Here is a 21,622-nt window from a genome sequence, read left to right as displayed (position 1 = left end):
CCTCCTTCCCCAGTGAGCACATCCCTCAGATCCGCAGGTGCCAACTGTCCTCTCTCTCACTTGAAGTGTTACTCTATTTGGATGAAGCTCAGAGCAACTGGCTGAGCTTGTAAGACCGATAACGCATTTTGTCTCAGGACTGGAGGATTTACGCATCAAAAGCTTGTCTGCTTCTCCCCATCTGCAGCAGTTTACCTGCTACCAGATATTACTTCCCATAAAATGTACCCACCTTAGACCATCACGAGTAAAGCATCACAGTACTTGTAAAAACTCTGTCCTCCCAGAGACGAATGAATTCTTCCAGTCTGCCTTATCCCTCCATGTACATCCACATACAGAAAACCCCAAAACAAATATCTGCTTGCCCTCAGAATGACTCTGTGTGAAAAGGGAACAGGTCCCTGACCAAGCACTAGCAGTTACTCACCACAAGTCAATCATACATGCGTATAATGTAAGTATGACAAATCCATCTAACCTCTGACTGGAACTGTGAGAGGTCCATGCGTTGCTTGCCAAGTTCCTGTAGCATTTTTTTTCTTTCTTTCTTTTTAATCAGTGCATAGGCCACAAGATTTAGACTGCAGTATTACAGGAGAAGTCACTGGTCAAGGGAGAGAGGAAAATACCAGTAATGGTGCCAGCCCGAGGACAGGGGATTTCAGTGCTTAGCTCTTGGAGAGACCTGATAGGATTGATACATTTGTTTCAGCTTTTAGCAGAGAACTTCAAGGATTTGGACTACAAAACACTTAAATAACATCACGAGAACTGAGTTCTGGAAAAGGAGATATGAGAAGTTAATGGGGTTAGTAATCACCGACCTGTCTAATCCCATTGCTGACCTGCATTCAGCTGACTGAATGTATTCCTGAAAGCAGGATGTACTTTATAGCACATGGTAAGGTCCTGGGGCAAGAAACCTACTGGGTGCAACTTGATAATGACATGGCTTTTGCTTTATATCAGCTGGGACCAGATGTTCTCATCTGCCCCTCCAGCTTCAGTGTCCTCTATGAAAAAATTGTCACTAAAGCAGTTGGCACCAACAAACCCAAAGAACATCCGATTAGGTGTCCTCTTGTCTTACTTAACCAGGCATTTCTGCCATCAGGTCTACCCAAGGTTATGCATACCTCTGCACAGCCACTGATGGACCTCCTGTGCTACAAGGAAGCCACTGCCATCTAAAGCTGGGGTTGATGAAGACCTTTCATCAGCTCTTCTCTGTTTTCTATCATCAGATAGCAGGGATTTCTCTGTTAACACGTTCTCCCAAAATGGTGAGGATGGGAGGATGAAAAGCTAACAGCATGAAGGACACCCTAAAAAAGCTGGAAAGGGCACCACTGATTGAAAAGAAAGGTGATGCCATGCCACTCCATCCTTCAGAGGCACCTCCTGGCTCCTAGCAATGACAAAGGAGCCTGAGCATTATCCCTTCTGTGTCTTCACTTCCTCAACTTGTCATCTCTTATTGTTCTGACCACGAGTAGATAAACTCTCCAGCAGTGTGGACCTTGCCTTCCCATCTGTTACACAATATGGATCAACCAGAGCAATGCAGGTTTGGCTGGAGCTAAACTTGCTCAGGAAAAAGATCCATTTTGAGCTGTAAAAGCAGAGATTTAAATTGCCTAATATGTTATCTGCCCAATTTGAAGGATCTATTTTATTGAAGGATGGTGCGGATCAACTCAACCCTTTCATGGGACCAAACATAATCAAAGCAGAGATGTGTCTGAAGCCATCAACGTGAAAAAAAATGTTCCTATAGATTCATGTGCACTAGTATTTAGAGTAACTGTGTTTCGCTGTAATTACCACTGCTTGATCTCTGTGGAGACATGATGTTGAGGAAGCCCTTAAACTCAGCAAGCACACACAACAAAAAACCTGAACACAGGTTGCAGACCACAGCTGCTGAAAGCTGAAGCTGTGGTTGCTACACCCTGCAGAACAAGGGCTGGCAACATATTTTTGAGGCAACCACCAATTCTGTGCAGTTTCCTATATGATTCAGGTGACAGATACATCAGTTGCTGGTATCAGTTTTTCAGGACTGAATTTCAAGAAAAATCACAAGTCTCAGAAGGACGCAAGAGCAGTCGATGTTGTGCAATGATAGTTCCACAGAACTAACATAAAAATGAGGTCTTCCTAAAAACCTGCATGAGGAAACCTGCTTGGAGAACAAGCTACTGGAAAAAAATGTATTACTACTCCGGGAGGTAGTTGTCAGAAATAAGATGGAGGGTGGATATGTTTATTTATACACAGCAGCTCCAGGTATGGGTTGCAGGTCCCAACACGCTGCCCGGTGTGGTTTCTGTAAGCAGTTGTCTCCTTCACGTCCCCAGCCTGCAGTCAGCAGTTCAACAGCTGAACACCAGAGTGTATGCTTAGTACTGACAGTCTGTATGTATGTAACAGCTCATACAAAAAAATATTAGCATGCAGCAGGCCAGGTCAGCTACCTACCATCAGTGATGTCAAATTCCATGTAGAAGTTTGAAGCTTCATAGGAAGAGGTGGGGAAAAGTGCCTATGGGATTTAAGAGCACCAGTAATTTGTGATTTCTGGTCTCAGGGCAACCTCTGTGTTCCCAAAAAGCACTCCAAGGGTCAGCCTGCACATCAACAAATGCCTAAATCTGACAGCAATCTTTAAAGGGTTGGGAAGGACTACAGCTGGGGGGAGCTTCCTCTGAAACTACAGGAGCAGATCTTCAAAGTGGGGGAAAAAGCAATTCTTGGCTTGGTCACCCTCCAACGCAAAAGCCATCAGGGTGAACCAGTTCAGGACTGGTCCTGACCCATCCCCTCCTCTTCAGTTCTCCTGCAGTTTGCTCACAACTGCATGTACTCAGCGAGAAGATCAAGCTATGGCACCAAGGCACTTATCTGAAGAGCAGTCCTTAAGGGAGAGGGTGCAGGGTCCAGCCACTGCAGCAGCTGGTGCCTCCAGGCTGGAGGGGACAGCTGGAGTGGATGGAGCCATGCAGCAGCAGCAGCACTCAAACAAAAAATTCAATTTCAAGTTAATACGGGAACGCATACCAGAGGAAAGAGCCAACTACAATTACTGACTCTTATCTCGCAGTAAAGATCTTTCAGTTATTGTGGGTAGCACCAAAAACATTAGCTTGGCAATCAGCACTGCTGGAACCAGTGAGAAGAAAACCACACATGTCAATCACTTCTGAAAATCCACAGGGCACATCGGCTTGGCTCCCATCTCCCAGAAGATGTTGGCAACACAGCTGGAAAAGGCACAGGGAAGGATATGGATGGTGTGAAGGTAGCGAAGGGCTTTGCATGGACTTTGTTGAAACAGGATATGTGGTTTTATTACTCACCCTCAACAAAACATGGGGCTCAGCTCAGCACTGCACCAGCATTGATATGACTGTCACTTCCATGCCTGGATGGTTTTCTGCTCTTTTGATTAGCTCATGTAAACCCGTACTTACCCCCGACCATATGCACAACTGTAACACACCCAAAAAACCCGCTGGTGCCAGGACACACACACAACCCGAACAGCATCTGCATTAGCTGGCAGTTATTAATCAGCATATCTGGCAATGGCACACTCAAGTACAGACGGCTCAACACAATGCCACGTCTTCAGCACATTACACACGCTGCTCCTCTTGCTTTCAACACACACTGGTGCTCTTTCTGAGCATTTCAGGACCATTCACATGAATGCTGGAACCACTAATGCCCCACCTGTCTCATTGCTCACACCTGCACCTGATGCTCTGTGTCATGGGTATTTATTTCAGCAAAGAAATTCTCCTCCTTGTTTTCCACTGTCAAAGCCAATTTTTAAGAAAATAAGTACATTACACAAAGTATTTTACATGAACATCCCAACATGTTTACCTTAACCTTTTGTCTTCAAAATGAAAATAGAGAATTACAAGCAAATGATTTAATACCACCAGGTTTAGCTAAATTTTAAGTGAGGATGACAGGTTTGGCACCCATGTAGAATTTTGAGTAAAATAAAAAGCTTGCCTTTCGACATGAAACCTGGTTTCAAGTCACCCAAACTTCAAGTGATTCTTCCATTGCTCCTCCTATTCCTATGAGACATTGTAATTTTAAATATTGGCTAATTTGAGCCTGCAGCTTGAAGGTTTCTTCAAAACGTCAGCTTCTTGCTTTTTGTAGACAGACTGATGAACTGTAGCTAATTTGCTTAATTAGTGATTTACAGAAAAGATCTCTCTGTGAAAATGTGAAACCCTTCAAACAAAATGCTTTAAGCGCAGAGTCAAGAGACCATCCGTAATGATTGTTTACTCTCATCCTCTTCATATTTTTGGGCCACACTATTTCAGTCAGCAGCTCCTGTGATTCACAGCATTGTACTTCCTAAATATAAAACTGAACTCTGCAAGAGGCCAAGCATAATTGTCCCAAGTTTTTCCTAGCAGAAGGATGTTGCTTTTTAAAAAATCACACTGGGATGAGAAGGGAAGAGGTCAGCATATAAAGTAAACACACGCATCCAGACACCGTCCCACAGCCCAGAAGGAGTTTTCCCTGTGATTTCAGCAGCTTTGTTTCTATTAATCCATCTTTCCTTCCCCCAAGCACTTGCTTTTGCTGACCACTGCATCCAAGCACACAGGTCCTTCTAATGGGTGCTCTGGTACTGCCGAGCACAGGGAGAAGGCTTGCACAGATGTTCATTTTCTAAGTAACAATAATTCATGCAAATCCCTGCTCCAAGCAAATTCCACAGTAGTGCATCTTATCACAAGCCAAACAAAAAGTACAAATACATCTGAGAACTGTAGACCTGTATTAAAAGAATTTACTCTTGTTACAGCTTGAATTTCTCCCTCTCCCTCCAACAACTCAGCCACTAAACTATCCACTGACACTAAATGCCAACCAAACCACTAATTCCACCCAGGCTAGTAAGAAGTGTAAACCCCAACTGCAACATAAAGCAAAGCCTGTGTTAAAGTACAACAGACATAACATACCCCATGTTCACCCACGACACTTTCTTACACATTTACAGTCAGAATAAATGCAAGAACAAAATCCTGCCTGTGATGTCAGCTCCACCAAGCACCTCACCAGGCTCCAGAGCAGAGCATCCATCTTTGCTGTATTTGGGGTATTTGCAGATTGCAGAGGTTTGATACTGTGGTGGGAACTCAAAGATACCTCTACCACCTCTTCAAGCTTGTAAATTGAAATTTATCAGTATGTAGAGCAAAGCCTGGAAATGCACACAGTCCTCTTGCCTGAGTGAAGTCAAGATGACTTTTTGAGGTATTTTGACTGGAAGGGGAAAGGCCAACTCATTTAGTTGGTCTATATGGTGACTACAGTGAAGACCCTCTTTCTTACTTCAAGAGGAGGCAGAGACCAGCAGTGACCACTACACCACCCTGAACCTGCTTCCGAGCACCACAGCCGTGGCAGAAATGACCAGCAGACCAGAAACCAGATATTAAGGTATCATAAAAACTACTTATAAATACATCTAATTCTGCACACATTTCTATTTTCTTTTCCAAGTTTGTCCATTAGTTTACTGTTTTTAACATCAGGGATTTTCCTCTGTTTCATTAATCAAGAACTGAGTACTCTCTTGCCACATTTGGAGATAGACCAGCTTTCCACAGAACCTCAAGATGATGAAAATAAACTAATAAAATATATTTTTAGTTTTGGGTGGTTGTTGGTTGTTGGGTTTTTTTTTTTTGAGATGGCAAGTTAGAACCTGAATTCCAACTCAACCACTACGTTTCAGCAGAACAAAAAAATCCCTGTTGCTGAGCGCTCTCAAATAAGTCATGCCCCTTCCAGCTCTGCACCAACAGAGACCTTATTATCCTTTGAGGGAGGAAGTCAGATTTTTTCCACTGAGTTACGTTCCCAGGTAGTTCTTAAATAAGATTTCCCTTCCCTCTGTGTTTAAAAGGACACTTTGACACAAGTTAATGCCTTGGCCGTGTCCTACTCCATACTGCCATTGTTGTGTACTAAACCCTAAAATGGAGTGATGACTGGCCAGCCACCAGCCAGTGTGATTTTATTTTGAGAGGAGAGTTGCCAAGATGCCATAACTAACAAAGCTTCTTCCTACCTTCATTTTCATAAGTAAATTGTCCACCTGCACGTCATTAGGAGCCCATAAAGGTTCTTCCAGTGGTGCCCCCTGCAAACAACAAACAAAAAAGCTTTTAAAACCAAAGAGTTAAAATTCAGTAACATCTTTGGAAAACAGTATTTTTGCTGCTGTCAGCAAGGTGATTCCACTTCATTTTATCTATATGCAAAATGCACCTTTTCACTACTGCTTAAGCCAGAGACACACTTTAAAAACCTGAAAATAACTTTTAAATACAGAAGGCAAAACTGTGGGAGCTTCTGGGGTTAAAAGTGCTTTTGGGCAGAGGCAGCAGCAGGTGATTACAGGCCAGCAGCAGCAATTACAAATGAGAAGGAGACTCTGACTTCACATCTTCGCTTGATCTGAGGACTGCTGTTTGAGGTAAAGTTTAGGAGTGTCCACAGCTAGAAGTGGATAATTTTTATCATAGTGAAGGTACAATATTTGCTTTGGGCTGCTATGAGTGTGTATTTACCCAGACACAAGTGGCTGGGGCATTTGAAAAAGCAGTTCTACGTATGTTCATTCGTTCCTACCCCAAGCGAAGGGGCCAGAAAGCCGCACGGCGGTCACCAGCGCTCCTGATGGTGATGTAGCAGAGACACAGCCACCAGCTTCCCCAAGCCTAAACCTCTCTGGATATAGACTTTGGCTGTAGGGCGCAAGTGCACTCCTAAAGGAAACAGGCTGAAGCTTGTCCCTGTGGTTCAGGTGTTGTGCAGTGATGTTCTCACACCTCTGCACAGAGCAGCCTCCCTTCCCACCAGCTCTTGGTCTTGGATTCCTCACTCCATCAGCATAGCCGCACTGCAGGGGCTCATGGTTCACTCACAAAGTCAAAGACCATTGCCAGTGGATCCCGCCTTTTACATGACAAGCCAAGTCGCTCCCACTCTCTGCATCTCTGTTCTGTCTCCCAAAATATTTTTTACCTACACCAGCTTTCAGGCCACAGTGGGCTCCTTGCAGGAGTTTGAAGAACCAACCCCTCCTTTCACTAATCCCATTTTCTGGGCTGATGCTATAAGGTACAAAATTAGAGACCCGAGGCACTTCTAGATTTAGAGTTGAATATATTTAACCAAATTAATATTTTTTTTCCTATCGATGTCTTTTCTCCCCAGCCTTGGGCAGGATGCGACCCAGCCATCTGCTGTATTGGTGCCAAGTAGCTTCTCAGACATAATCCCTGGGTGATCTCCTCACTGCTTTTCATCCTACTCAAGTGTTGACTCGAGCACTTGTTCAATTAGACAAGTCTCAGCACTTCAATCAGATGGGCACACAAGGCTGATTTCTACCTCCACAGAGAAGAAAAAGTCTGATTTAGTTGAGTGTGATAGAACCAGAAGCTTCAAAGTAATGAGTCCTGGAGATCACGTCTACTCTGAAGTCTGACAGAATAGCTGCTTAACACAAGCAGACCACCAGCAAACAGCAACTTCCATTTTAAAAGAAGTTGAGAGCAAGCAGATTAAAAAGACATTGGATCTGGCAGAGAGTAGGAGAGCTGTGTTACATTCCTGCTATCTCTTTTTTAAGGCAACTGGAGAAACTTTCTCTTGTCTCTGGCTCAAAGCAAGCAACCCACAGATGTGCTGAACTCACTGCTCCCCCTGTACCACTTGCATTTTCTTCCTTACAATCCAGCATTTCCTGATACCTCCCAGCAATGCTGCTGTCCCAGGGCAGAGGGGTCTGTCTTCCTCTCCCTGTGCAATGGGGATAAGATCCTTCCATCCTTCAGTTAGCTATACGTATTTAAAACGTTTTATGGGACCAAATCAGGAATCTGGCATAAGCAACTTGTGCTATCAATATTTTCATGGTCAATTTATTCCTTCATTCACAAAGCTGCCAGTTTCAAAACACAGCCTTGGACAATGTTAGGTGCAAGAAAAGTTGGAAGACTTTGCATTCAACTCCAGGTTCAGAAGGCCTTGATGGAACGCAAGACTTCCCGTCCCTGCTGTTATTAGCATCATCTGTGAGTTAAAAGGGAATCGGCAATAAAGCTGAGTTTTCACAAAGCTTGGAACAGAACACATTCAGTGTACACTCATGGTCGCTTGCAAGGCAAGGACACCACCTTGCTGAAGGAAAGACAGACACTGGGAGGTAACAAAAACCAGCAAATGCAAAGGCAGAATGAAAACAAAAGCCTATAAAAGCTTGTAAGTCAATGCAACATGTTTGAATGGGTTTTAGAGCAGACTGTGTCTTCAGACGGCTGTAAAAACAGATCAGTAACAGAAGAGAGTAATTCATGATGCGTGACTTGCAGTGACTCATAAACCTTTTGACAGGTACAGAGCGCACTGCAGGCATGCACTCAAGCCACTGGAGTATGTAAGAGTAGAAACATCTTATGTTATACATACTTACAATAATATCTTATATCCACATCTGTTCATAGAAATTAGTCATACAGCCGGCCCACAGAGGAAACACAATTGCCAAAGAGCAAACATACAACAGAACCGAAAGGAGGTGGCGTGTCCCACATTTGGGTTATGCAGCCCCAGCCACACACAAGCTTTTCCAGTCATCTGCCTGGCTCCGGGCCCACTGTGCCCCCCACGTGCCGGCAATGTAATCCGCTCGCCAGATAATCCTCCAAAAACGTGGTATCCTGAGGATCTGGTGCAGTCAGCTGACTGCGGTAAGCCATGGCTGCAACTCACCGGCTTTGGGAATAGTATGATTACTATTTGTAATTACTATTTGTATATTTACTTTCATATGTCTGGATGAAAGCAATTTAACCAGATAAATGTACACACTGTTACAGCACAACAACAGTAAGGAAGGCACGCTGGCTATAGGAAAGAGCTTCCACTCTCTACAGCCAAAGTCCGGCAGCATTGGGAAACCCAACAGTGACCTAATCCAGGTGTTCCTGGACAATGCTGTAGCATAAAGCTGCATCAGAAAGAGCTTCAGTTATGAAAGAGACCTTTGGACTCATCAGCCAAGTGTCTTCCAGCATTGCTGTCCTGGTTTTGGCTGGGAAGGAGTTAATTTTCTTCCCACTAGCTGGTACAGCACCCTGTTGTGGATTTAGGATGAGAATAATGATGATAACACACTGATGGTTTTACTGGTTGCAGTGTGGTAGTCAAGGACTCTTCAGCTTCTCATGCTGCCCTGTGAGTGGAGAGGCTGGGGGGCACAAGGCATTGGGAGGGGGCACAGCCAGGACAGCTGACCCCAGCCAACCCAAGGGGTATTCCATACCATAGCACATCATGCTCAGTGTAGAAACTGGGGACAAAGCTGGCCGGGGCTGCTGCTTGGAACTGGCTGGGCATCAGTCGGTGGGTGGTGAGCAATTGCATTGTGCATCACTTGCTCTGTATATTCTAATTCTTTTATTCATATCGCTATTATGAGATTATTATTACATTATTATTATTTTGCATTATTATGATTATAATTAATTTTTTTAAAATTCTTTTTCTGTCCTATTGAAGTGTCTTTATTTCAACCACCAGTTTTACCTTTTTGTCAATTCTCTCCCCCACCCCAGCCAGGGGGAGCGAGCAGGCGGCAGCGCGGGGCTGAGCTGCTGGCCGGGGTTAAAACACAACAGTGCTTTTTGGTGCCCAGTGTGGGGCACGAAGCGTTCAGGTAACGACAGATCTGACCAGAGCGTGTTAAAACAAACTTGTTATAAGCATTCATTACACTGGTTTAACAGTGGCTGGTCACAATGCTGATGTATTTGCTCTCAGAGTTGTTGCGCAGTGTGTCCCACCTCCCTCACTGTACACGCTGCCTGTCGGGATGTTTATCATCGCGGGGGGCAGCGTTAAGGTTATCACTGTGTTGTACTTTGCAACGCTGGCTTACATCATATAATTATGGGTCGTGAGATTAATCTGGTATTTGTAGTCAGCACTGCTGTCATCTCCATAGTTCAGGAACCATCTCTTGGAAACTATTAATAATTACACCCAAACTTTTTTCCCTCAGATAAAATGTCTCCCCCAAATTATGGGGGAGACAAGGGGTGACACTTGCCACTGCTACTTCCCCTGCCTTTCTCCTCCCCCTTCCCCTTCTCCTCCAGGCTAGTTACAACAGCTCTTGGGAATTTTGAATATTCTTGGGATGTTCAAACCAGCATGTTCCTGTTGATGTGTCTCCTATTTCTGAATGTGTTTCAGGTCTTGCTTAAAGTTAAACAACTATTTAAGAATGCCACCCAGAGATCGACCCCGAGGCCATAGCTGTGACTGGCAGGATGTGTGGGACAGTACGGGCACGCACCTACGTCAGTGGGCAACTTGGTATCTTTGTGCAGGAGTTAGCAGGGCTCGTTGAAAGACTTAAACTAGATTTGAAGGGGAAAAGGGATAAACCCAGGCTCACTAGAGAGAAGCCTGGGGAACCACAGCAGAGTTTGAGGGACGGCACGCTCACGAGGTCCTTTGGTCTGCCACCTCAGTGGAGGCAGGGGATGGAGATCCATGCGGCAGCAAAGACGCAAGGGTCATGGATGTGTCAGAACCATGGAACCGCCTGAAAATGGTCACGCAGGAATTGGGGCTTCTCCCCCCAAAAAGGTGGCGGGATCAACAGCCCAACTGAAAGGCATCACAGTGTGGGCAACAAGCAGGAGGAGCCGGAAGCCACTGTGCAGCAGGGAAATTAGGACGTAGTTGCCATCACAGAAACACAGTGGGATGACTTGCACGACTGGAGTGCTGCAATGGGTGGGTATGAACTCTTCGGAAGGGATGGGCAAGGAAGGAGAGGCGGTGGGTAGCCCTGTAGGTTGCAGGGTGTTTTGGTTGTCCAGGGCTGAACAAAGGTGACGACAGGGTTGGGGGCTTATGCGTAGGAGTCAGGGAAAGGCCAACAAGGCAGATACCTGGTGGGAGTCTGTTACAGACCACCCAGCCGGGACGGAGAGGCAGGTGACATATTCTATAAGCAGCTGGGAGAAGTCTCACAATGGCAGCCCTTGTTCTGGTGGGGGCCTTCAGCTTAGCAGCTGCCCGCTGGAAGTACAGCCCGGCAGGGAGGGACCAGCCCAGGAGGTTCCCGGAGCGTGTGGAAGAGACTTCCCTGGCCCAGCCGGTGAGGGAGCCGGCGAGGGAAGGCGCCCGCGGGACCGGCTGCTCCTGAGCCGAGAAGGGCGGTGTGGTGGCTGGAGGCCGTCTACAACAAGGGCCAGAAAGAGGATCAGGAAGCTGCAGCCCTGTCAGCCTGACCTCGGTGCCGGGGAAGGTTATGGAGCATCATCCCAAGTGCCACCAGGCGGCACGTACGGAACAGCCCGGCGATCAGGCCCGGCTGTGATCACCTGCTGTGACAGGGTGACCCGCTCAGTGGGCAGGGAAAGGCTGTGGCCGGTGTCTGCCTGGGCCTTAGTGAAGCCTCTGGCACCGTCTCCCACGGCATCTCCTGGAGACACCAGCTGCCCGTCTCTGGACACGCTCCAGCCCCTCAGTGTCTGGCTGGGGCACCAGCCTGGGGGGGGCGGGGGGGTCAGCCTGGAGAGAAGGGGGCTGGGGGGGACCCGGTGGCTCTGCAACGGCCTGGCAGGAGGCTGTAGCCAGGGGGGTCGGTCTCTGCTCCCCAGGAACCAGCAACAGGACGAGAGCAAACGGCCTCACGTTGCGCCAGGGGAGGGTGAGATTGGGTGTGAGGGAACATTCTGCACCGAGAGGGCTGGCAGGCGCTGGCACAGGCTGCCCGGGGACGGGGGTGTCATCATCCCTGGGGGTGTTCAAAAACCATGTGGCTGTGGTGCTTGGGGACATGGTTCAGTGGTGGCCTTGGCCGTGTTGGGTTAACGGTTGACTTGATGACCTGAAAGGTCTTTTTTTCCAACCTAAATGATTCTATGATTACTGTGATGGATCATCCTGCTTGCTATGGAAAAAAATTTATGGTGCAACATAATATCTTTTAGAAAAATGAGGAATAGAAATGCACAAACTAAGAGGTCTCTTGTGGAAGAACCCCACTGAGATAGTGGTTTGGGATCAGTTGCACTATGTGGGACTTCAGGCAATGACAGCACGTTTGTTAATCTAGAAAGTCAACGGCATAAAACACAAAAATATTCAAGATCTTGGGTTGGCAAAGGTGGCCTACAGTTATAGGACTCCTCCATGTCTTATTAAAATAATTACAATAAAAGTAAGGCAAGTATTAGTTGGCTAGACAGCCCCAAACCCCGCCGCCTGTTTAATCTACCTGAAAGCCAAGTGTATCAAGGAAATTAAAGCTGCTTTTAATCCATGCAAATCTCAGTGCAGAATCTTTTATTCTTTTACCTCCTACCACGAGTTTAGTCCTGCCCCACAACCCTTCATGCTGCCAGAGCTGCAGGAGCAAAACAACACAAAGCTCCACATTTTAGTTAACAAGGAGAATAATTCTGGACCTTTTGGCCTGGACGCAGCTTTATGCTTCCCCATTTGGGTTGAGATCGAACCCCGTTCCACCTGTGCTTGGTTTAATCATTTGTATTGACACATAAATTAGGGCAATTTGTGCATAAATTAGCAGCGTCATTATGGTAATTGGAATGGTATGATTGTGCCGAGCGTGTTTGCAATCTGCCACAATCCTCTGGGACAGTGCTGCAAGTGAGCTGCTGCATCTGGAAGGGCCAGCGCTCCGCCGGCATCTCACTGCAGCAGGTTTGGCCACACACCAACCCAAAGCAAGCCTAAATAACGGAGGAGAAGGGGTGAGCAGACCTGTTGCTTTGTCTGAAATGCTGGCTTCTTTTCTAGGTTACAATGCCACCATCAAAAAATAACTCTACTTCCTAAACATCGCATCCTGACCTCCCCTGTGATGTATGAATGAGGTTGATTTATAGACAGGGGCAGAGAGAGGCTGCTAGCAAAATAAACCACCATGGTGCAAACACCCAGATGCATGCAAGACAAAAAAGGAACAGGAGACTCAAATCCCCTGCTCTTTGCTTTATCAAACCTAACATGAAGAAACAAAGTCATCCTCATGAAAAACAGAGCCACTGCACTTCACTCCTTCCAATCCCCACCGAAGCTGCAACAGAGGTTGGGATGCTCACTGGGATCAGGGACTTATCATAGATTATCTCTGATGATCCCTGCCCTCAAAAAAACCAACACAGCAACTAAATCTTAAGAATTGAATGAACAAAGAAAATGGAAGAACAAACTGCAAAGCAGTTTTTGAGATTCAGTTAATTAGTCACACATGAGTAGGTCTATCTATTGTAGGTAATTATCAGGGTAGACTTTCAGGGTCTCTTACGAAAACATGAATTTTTTTAAATACCCCATAGGTATCCTGCACCCTGAGCCCTGACAACCTGCAGGTGCACGGTCAGTGTCCCTGTGCGTTGCAGTGCTGCTGGTGATGCTCAGCTCCAGCTCCAGGGCCTGGGGGTGGGTCTGGGGCTGCACCATACTGCCCTCCTCCTTATGGGTACCAGGAGATGCTCCTTAAGTCATTCAGTTTTCCTACCAAAACTGGTCACTAATTTAGCTGCTAAATGGGATCATTACAATGAAAAATCCTACCTGTGGGACTTGAGCTCTCTCCCTTCAGAGTGAATTCAGGCTCAGTTTATTCTCCAGGATCCAGCCAGGAGTTTTCCTCCGACAGACATGCTGGCACTTTGCCTGGCTTAAAAACATACAGCAGAAGAGCACCAAGCACTAACCTACCACTAAAAGCGTTAAAAAAAAAATCAACTTTGGGCAAACCATATGGTAACACTCACTGCGCCACAGGTGAGAGCAAATACAATACGCCCTGTACAGCATGAAGTAAAAATAACAAATTTTCAGAGAATAATGGTGCTTAAATACCAAACCAGCCAAGGAACAGATGCCCAGGTGAAGGGTTTTTAATGCCTTCGGCCTCAAGTGTTCCTGGAGTTTTGCATTTCTTTGCTGCTTCAACCTTAAATATCAGGAGATGGATTTTACAGCAGCACCTCGAAGCTGCCCAGCTGCAGCACAGGGACAAGCTCCACAGACCTTCCGGGCTGAAGATACTACAAAATCCTGCAGTAGAACCTGGAGGATCAATGATCAGAGAACAAACCCTGTTTATAAGCAGGCCAGTGAGCACCCTAAACTCAACCCAAGGCAAAGGAAGCAGGGATAAAAATGAGTTATTGCAGCAAAGGGAAAACAAAGGTGAAAGGATGAAAATATTAAAAGGGCAAGAGTACATAGGAATCGGGGGATGCTTCATAAGCAGCAAGAACAGGGAACAAAATTGAGCTGCCCCAGCTGCAGGGCCAAAGGAATTAGCAAGGTATGAAGCAAAAAAAAACAACCCAACCCACAGCCAGCTTCCTTCTGCTCTTCTGCAGCTCCCCTCAAGCACAGGTGGCTGGGTGGTGGGTTCCCCCTCATCTTTAAGCAGAACCCCCCCTAAGTAGTTTAGCAGTGAAAGCAATCTCATCTCTTCCCTCCTTACGAAGTAATATGGATACTAGCACAGGCCAGCATCGGCGCCTTAGCACCCAGTAATTCCCAAGCCCCTCCAAACACTGAATACCTTGTCACAGCAGGAGCTTTAAAAACTCTTCTCTCCACCCCTTGGTGATAATTAGTTTAAGTCTGTCAGCAGCAGATCAGTTTTGCACTGCAACTAAGCCAAAGCTGTATGAAAAGGCTTTGGCTGAAGACTCTTCATACCAAATCAGTTCAAAAAAGGAAAATACAAAACACAACCTGGCTGCACCATCAGTTTGAACAGTTTCTGCTGCTAAGAAGGAAATACAGCAAGATTTGAAAAACAGGTTCAATGAAGTTATTCTTCACTGTTTTATTTTCCCATAAAGCTTAAGACCAATTTGGTTTCGTTTCTATCACAGTTTCTTGAATTGTTTCTGATGGGAGCACAATGCGGGGACCCAGCATGTGAAGCTGTGCTGGCCCCTGCCAGCTCTCAGTTAATGGCACAAGGAGCTGATCTGCCTCGCTACGGCAATTCCTGTAATTCAACCCTAGCAAACAATTCCTAATCTGAAAATGGGACAGCATCCAATAGTTATCTCCTTTCTGGTAAAAAAAGAATTTAAAAAATCCAGCCTATTTACTCTACCTGCCTATTTACCTGCCTGTTTACTGTACTGGCAGTACCACTATGCAGGCATGACAGCAACAAATGCCGGCAGTTCCTGCAGTTTTGCCTGTTGATGTTTTTCCTTTCATCCTAGCAAAAAGCATGTCAAAGCTAAACAAGCAGTCGAACAAAGAAAGCATCTGGCTGCTTCCCTGACAAGTGAACAAGCCCGCAGTTTTCAGAAAGTAGAGCTTTCCTACACTTCTAACCAAGGCAAATAATTTTAAAGTTGGACTCAATGATCTTAAAGGTCTTTTCTTACCTAAATTATTCTATAATTCTAATATGCAGTTACCTTAATTTTGCTGCAGGTGCTTCCATACATCCTCACTAATGTTTCTAACCTCCATTCATCTGTACTAAACCACCCTAGGATTTTCATCCCCCCCAATAATTTATTAAAGACCAAAAACGTAATCAGTTTTCCGGTAGCTGCATTAATTGTGGACCTATTCCACCCCTGTGCATACATCAAACCCTGGCTAAACACATGAACGCAGAGTACCACGCACAAACTTACGTGAAAGGATTTTGTTTGAATGGTTTCGCTCACCGTGACACACCTGATAAGAGCCTGCAGCAACGACACACCCAGAGATAAACCAGACGGTTTCAAATCTTCAAAACCCCATTACGCATCCTGAATGAGGTGGGGGAAACAAATACACAAAGAAAACATGATTGCGTAACAAGACCATTTCCCTTGGCAAATCCTTCTGCTTTCCTTTCCTCACCATATCTGTGTGTGCACATAGAAATCGTTCCCTTGCATTTTCTGAGCTACCTTTGGCTCTGCTCCCGTGGATGGGCTGCAGGGCTGACGCCTGAGCCCCAGCACAGCAGCACTTCCAGAAGCACCTGGCAATCTTCTCCTGGTGCTTGCAAAATGTAGGTCTTGCTGTATCTTAATACTGGAAGATGTAAAGAGACAGGGCAAAGCTGTCTGAAAAGCGGCATCCTTTACAAATCCAAGTGATATAGTTAGAGAAAAAAAAGAAACCCAGGCAGGCAGAGGTGGCCACTGACCCCAAAAGCCATGTCCCAGAAAGCCAGTGGATGCACAACTGTATGCAAGAGGCGCTCATCAGTGATGATTTGATAGTCAAATATTGGCACCTGGGTCAATATGGATATAAGTAGATATGTAAACAAGCTGTGACCCTACCTCAGCGCATCTTGGGAGGGCACATTAGTCTTCCTGAGCTCCATGCCAGGGATGCTATCGTTGCCGAATGTATCATACACAGAGCAACGCGCAGCCCAGTCACTGAGGTCTCATTTCTAACCCAGCAAAACATTTGCAACCTTTTTATTCCCCTTCCTTTTTTGACTTCCTTAACGAATAAACATACTTATGAAGGGGGGGGGGGGGGGGGGGGGGGGGCGGGGAACGCCATTCACACGACTCAGTTGTCCTCTGCGCAGCCTGGGTTTGCTAGCAGCAGCTTGGAAAGGGCAACGAGACGTGAGATTTTTAGCAGTGCAACAGGGACATGAGCTGCCACGGGGCAGATGGTGTGGCAGAACATGCACACTACTACAGGGGCAACTTCTGCTGGTGGCTCAGGGCTGGCTCCGTCTTCGTAAGGCATGTTAAGCCAATCCACTCAATGAACAGGGCTGTCAGGACATATAGCTTGTTTGCAGGAGGCTTGGCTGTATCCTATACATTTTTCAGAGTAAACGAATGCAGCACACCGGCATCTGTGCTTCCCCAAAGGTTTTGGGAAAAAATCCCACATCCCTGTCATGCTGTTGGCTTGCCAGGTCTCAAATTCAAGAACTTCTATGTCTGACCAAAGGGAATGGGGGCTACTTGTACCCCACACACCATGCCGGTACAACAAACACTGCCACGTACCGTATTGCCACCACCTGTTCTGCTCACCAATGCAAATCACCACAATGGAAACCTCCTTGCTCCTGCCAGGAGAGGTTTCAGTTTCGTGACCCACACACTGGGTTTTCCTGTCCATCATTTCACCAAACCCCAGCCCAAAGACTGCCAAGTCACCAGGCAGAGCTCTATCCGCTTGAAGGAAACCAGGAGCTGTTTTCAAGGCAGACCCACGCGATGCAGCTTGTATGATGGAGTCAAGCAGTGGTTTCAGCTGTGATTTCCATGCTTGCAGGTGGTGAAGCCAGGGCAGGGAGAGCAAGCGACCCTTCAGGAAGCCACCCAAGAAACAAGCTCCAGCCAGATTTCTAAAAATGGTTATAGCATCAGGCAGTGATAGGATGTTCTTCATTCCTCCACACAGATGGATTTCTGAGCTTCGGATATAAACACAACGTTGTTGTAGCTAGGATATTGCGCTTTTCTCCTCTGGGTCACAAGTTCAGAGCTACAGCAAGTCATGCTGCTCAAAAAGCAACAGCTCCTTTAAGGCTGTCATTAATGCTTGGATTCCCCAGCAGCTTTTTCTAGGGACTCAAGGTTAATGCAACAGCCTTGGCCCCTTTCTGAGGGCTGGTCATCTGTATCGCAAGGTCTTTTATCAGTGCTGATCAGGACACCGTGTTACACACCTCTGTGGCACCTTGACCTGGTCCTGCTCCAGCTGAACATCAAATAAACCTTCATCAGGTAGTGACAGGGCAGAATAAGGCTTTTTAAAAAAGCAGAAGCTGAACATGAGGGGAAAAAACTAAGCCACAGCAGCAGAGAACAAAGGAAAATGGGTTTTCACTTCTGGCATTAGCACTGCACCACTCCAGCGTGTTCATAGAAGTTTCACCTCCAGGCTTCACTATCAGGTTCTGATCTTAGATTCACTGTCAAAATAAAGCTTGTGCATAAATCCACTCAATTTTACATAGAACAAGGAACCATCAGCTTCTTTTTTTTTTTTTTTTTTGCTTTTATTTATTTATAAATGGCTTAAAACAACATGTACTCACATACGATAGGGGTTGCCTCAGCAGTAACTCCAAAAAGGCAAGGGACCGACCCTGTGCATGCTGCAAAACCAGGCTTTTATCTCCTGTGGATTGCTCAGCAATTTGCACCAAAGAATACTGTTGGCTCTGTTGTAGCTTTTAGGCTGGATGAAATTCAGAGTTTTGACACCCCCACCTCTGCAAGACCACTGAAGCCCATGGGGACTCAGCAGACCTAAGGGTCAGGAGAATTATGGCACAAATCTTTACGTGCATCAAGGCTATAGGGCAGATTTCTGGAGGCACAGCCCTGGAGGAGCCACCTCCTAGTCCTTACCACCCAAATTCCCCCAAACAGTTGAAGATCCAGACCTGATTTTTTTTTTCTGCAAGAGTTTTTGATGTTTCTCTTGGAGGGATACAGTGGACGGCACAACAAAACCTGCAGGATCCATCATGCCAGTAGCAGGACCCCTGCAACACTGCACGAGGAGTCCTACCATGGGAATTTCGTAACCTTTAGTCATATTGGAGATGGAAAGTGGAGCCAGAAGCCATGGATGAGACCTCTTTATGGGTGGAAAATCTTTGACGTGAGTCGTGGTGCCAGATGTTGTGCACAGCTGTGGGGCTCTGCTTTAATCCATCATGGTGACCTCCCGTAGTCTTCAGACAACCAAACGGAAGAGGGCTCAGTTTTCTTCAGGGGCTTCTCATTTGTTTCTTTCATGGAGACACTGCTCCAGCAGTAAAGTCAGTCATTTGCTTATCTAGAAATCCTCTCCATACCACCGTATTCTTTGTTTAATAATACAAAATGCTGCTTTAAAAGGTTGGGTTTGGTTTTTTTTAATTTAAGACCATGTATTTTCAGTTTGAATTTGCTCAGGTCCTTCACCCGAGCAAAAGCAAGGCTCTAACCAGGACTTCCCCCCCCACAGATAAGTTCCTACCTGAGCTACCATCATTTGTTTGATATGATTAATTACCTAAGCTTTAAAAAAATAAATTAGCAGTGAGGATGCCAAGTACTGACGCACTCCCAACATCCTCAGCTGGAATACCCTGTGGCTGTCACATGGAAAGCCACCTTGGAGGCTCCTGCCCCATCCACGAGACAAACCCGTGGAGGGAAGGTGTGCGGGGAGCACAAGGGTGACAGATTAAACAGCTGATCTGCATGGAAGAGGTTTCTCTGGCAGGGCTAAATGTGTTTAGCCACACACCCACATATCATGCTCTTTGCTGCATTACACACTAAGGAAGTGAAACCTGTTTCTGCAGATCATATGATGGACAGTCACTCAGTGCCTGAGCCAATCTTCCAGGCTTGGCAGCAGGAGGCACTGGGGCAAGAGCAGGAGCTTGGCTTTGCCTCTAAGCCCAAGTGTAGCTAAGCCACAATCTCACCAACACATCAGATGAAGACCCTTGAGCAGTGAAACTTATCCCAGCTGCTGTAGAGTCCAGGACAGTGCCAGAAGACCCTGTGTATTTATGGGTCCAGCCTACCAGCAGCATCAGCTGCAGTAGACATTAATAATACAGGCTACAATGAGACATCTAAATCTAACTCTTGAGATACATAGCTGCTCCTCCAAAGATCCTGGACTTTTCACAAGCCTAAGAAAAAACAAAGAAATCCATCTACCACCTCTTAGGGAAGGTACATGCTCCAGGTAAGACAGCCACCTGGGAAAAAGGAGATTAATTTTCTTTTTCTATTTCCAGAACTGGCCTGCAGCATTAACAAAACCAAATTGCTTTACCCTAATCTCTCCCCATTCTCCTTATCATCGTAAACCTTGTCTATTCAAATGAAGGTTTTGCTGCAGAAACTTTCACCACCGGTGAAATAATAATCTACAGGCAAGCATACAGATGGGGTTTGACTCTGCATACATGTAAATAGACAGCAAAGCTTCCAGCATTTCCAGGGTACAGGTTTTGCAGCAGCTCCAGCTGGGACTAAGCACACTTGTGTTCCCACAAGACCATAACAAAACAAAACTGACACAATTCCTTCTCTATGCCTGATAGTTGGAGCATTAGCAGATTATTTCTCTTATTTTCATTCTAATAGGTGAGATAATGATTTTCAGAGACTTCTCTGATCTGAACAGCTGTTTCCCCAATGTTGTTGATATACACAATAAATGAAGCTCTCTTTGTATATGCTTTTTAGTCTGGTTGAATTTAGTTAGGAAAATGCTGTATTTTGAGCACGTTAAGTGCCAGCAGAAACTGAGAATGAGAAAACAGAATTAAAGTGCCAAGACATTACGGATATCATATTGCCCCCCTCAAAGATGCAGAGGAACTTCTGGGCTGAATAAGGGTAAAAACTGTGCTCAGAGGTAGATCTCCACTTCCATGCAGGATGGGGAAGCTCTGAGAAGGCAGGTGGGGAGGAAAGGACTTTCTTGAGCTGTGTAGAGATATTCTGGGTTATCCCAAATGACATAATGCAGCCATAAAAGGCTTCTAGAGGAATAAGGTGATGTGCACACATATTCCAAGCTGTTCTTTTCCTCTAAGGCTGTATCATTTAAACAGGAGAGTGATGGTGGCTTGGAAACCCTGCATGCTCCTAAAGAGTTAAAACGTAGTTATGGAGACTGGCACAATTAAAATTCTGGTAGAGTATATTTAAATTGCAGGGAAAGCTGAGCTTGTCCAACTGGATAGTCAGACCGCAAGTTCCCCCAAATAGGGCTTTGATTTTCCAACACAACACCTGAAATCCTGTTCTGCTTTTATAAAACACATGTGGAATCATGCTCCCTATTGCACAACATGGCTTGAGGAATAATTCCAGGTATATAGGTATAAACCAGAGGTCATGGCTCTGGAAGGGCTGAGAATTTCAGCAGCAACAGAGAAGACGACAAGCCCGGTCCCTGGTGGCAATGCTGCGTTGAGAGCTACCCACAACAGCAGCACCTACCAATGCAAGCAAGATCATGGGTGGTTTCGCTCAAGCACAGCACTCAATGGCAAAAAAATACAAACAAATACTGAGAAGAGCACTAAAAGCAAGCAGCTTCCATGGTCTACACAACCAAACCCAGAATTTATTTACTGGGTACTTTGTTCTCTTCCTGGCAGTACTTTTGAGCTGCTAGGTCAGCCTTACTGGAGGAGTCAACTCAGAGATGGGAAGATGCCTACATGTTTTGTGTCCACGCAGCTCATTACAAGGAGGTCAACTCACCTTCAAGGGCTTCTTCCAGATGCCTAATTCTCATAAAGTTGTTCATACTTAACTGAGCCTTCTCTGAAATACACTGCTGCCCAAAAGCCACCTCTTACTATTTCTGTATACCTGCATTTCCCCCACGCTGCTCTAACAATTCCAACAATCGCTACTGCTTCGACACCTTTTTTTCCTCAAGTCATAGTATCACAGCATGGTTTGGGTTAGAAGGGACTTTAAAGCCCACCCAGTCCCACCCCTGCCATGGGCAGGGACACCTCCCACCAGCCCAGGTTGCT

The 21,622-nt window shown here is 45.9% G+C and overlaps 1 protein-coding gene across 6 annotated transcripts in view; it reads right to left on the bottom strand.

Moving 5' to 3' along the window:
* Window positions 1–21,622, bottom strand: part of PTPRA (protein tyrosine phosphatase receptor type A) — a 133,813-nt gene that overhangs the window by 67,288 nt on the left and 44,903 nt on the right. For 2 of the 6 annotated variants that reach the window (XM_056343474.1, XM_056343498.1), the window contains one exon: window positions 6,125–6,196. The exons of 1 other annotated variant lie outside the window; for it this stretch is intronic. In XM_056343474.1, coding sequence (XP_056199449.1) covers window positions 6,125–6,196 — 72 coding nt within the window. Of the gene's footprint in view, window position 1; window positions 27–6,124; window positions 6,197–15,810; window positions 15,827–21,622 lie in introns of those variants that run through there. 3 more of the 6 variants (XM_056343514.1, XM_056343507.1, XM_056343484.1) reach the window with 3 other exon arrangements.

Source organism: Falco biarmicus, chromosome 1, assembly GCF_023638135.1.
Source record: "Falco biarmicus isolate bFalBia1 chromosome 1, bFalBia1.pri, whole genome shotgun sequence".
In the NCBI taxonomy this organism is placed as follows: domain Eukaryota; kingdom Metazoa; phylum Chordata; class Aves; order Falconiformes; family Falconidae; genus Falco; species Falco biarmicus.
The sequence above is the reverse complement of the archived record's forward strand: the minus strand, read 5'-3'. Positions and strand labels throughout refer to the sequence as shown.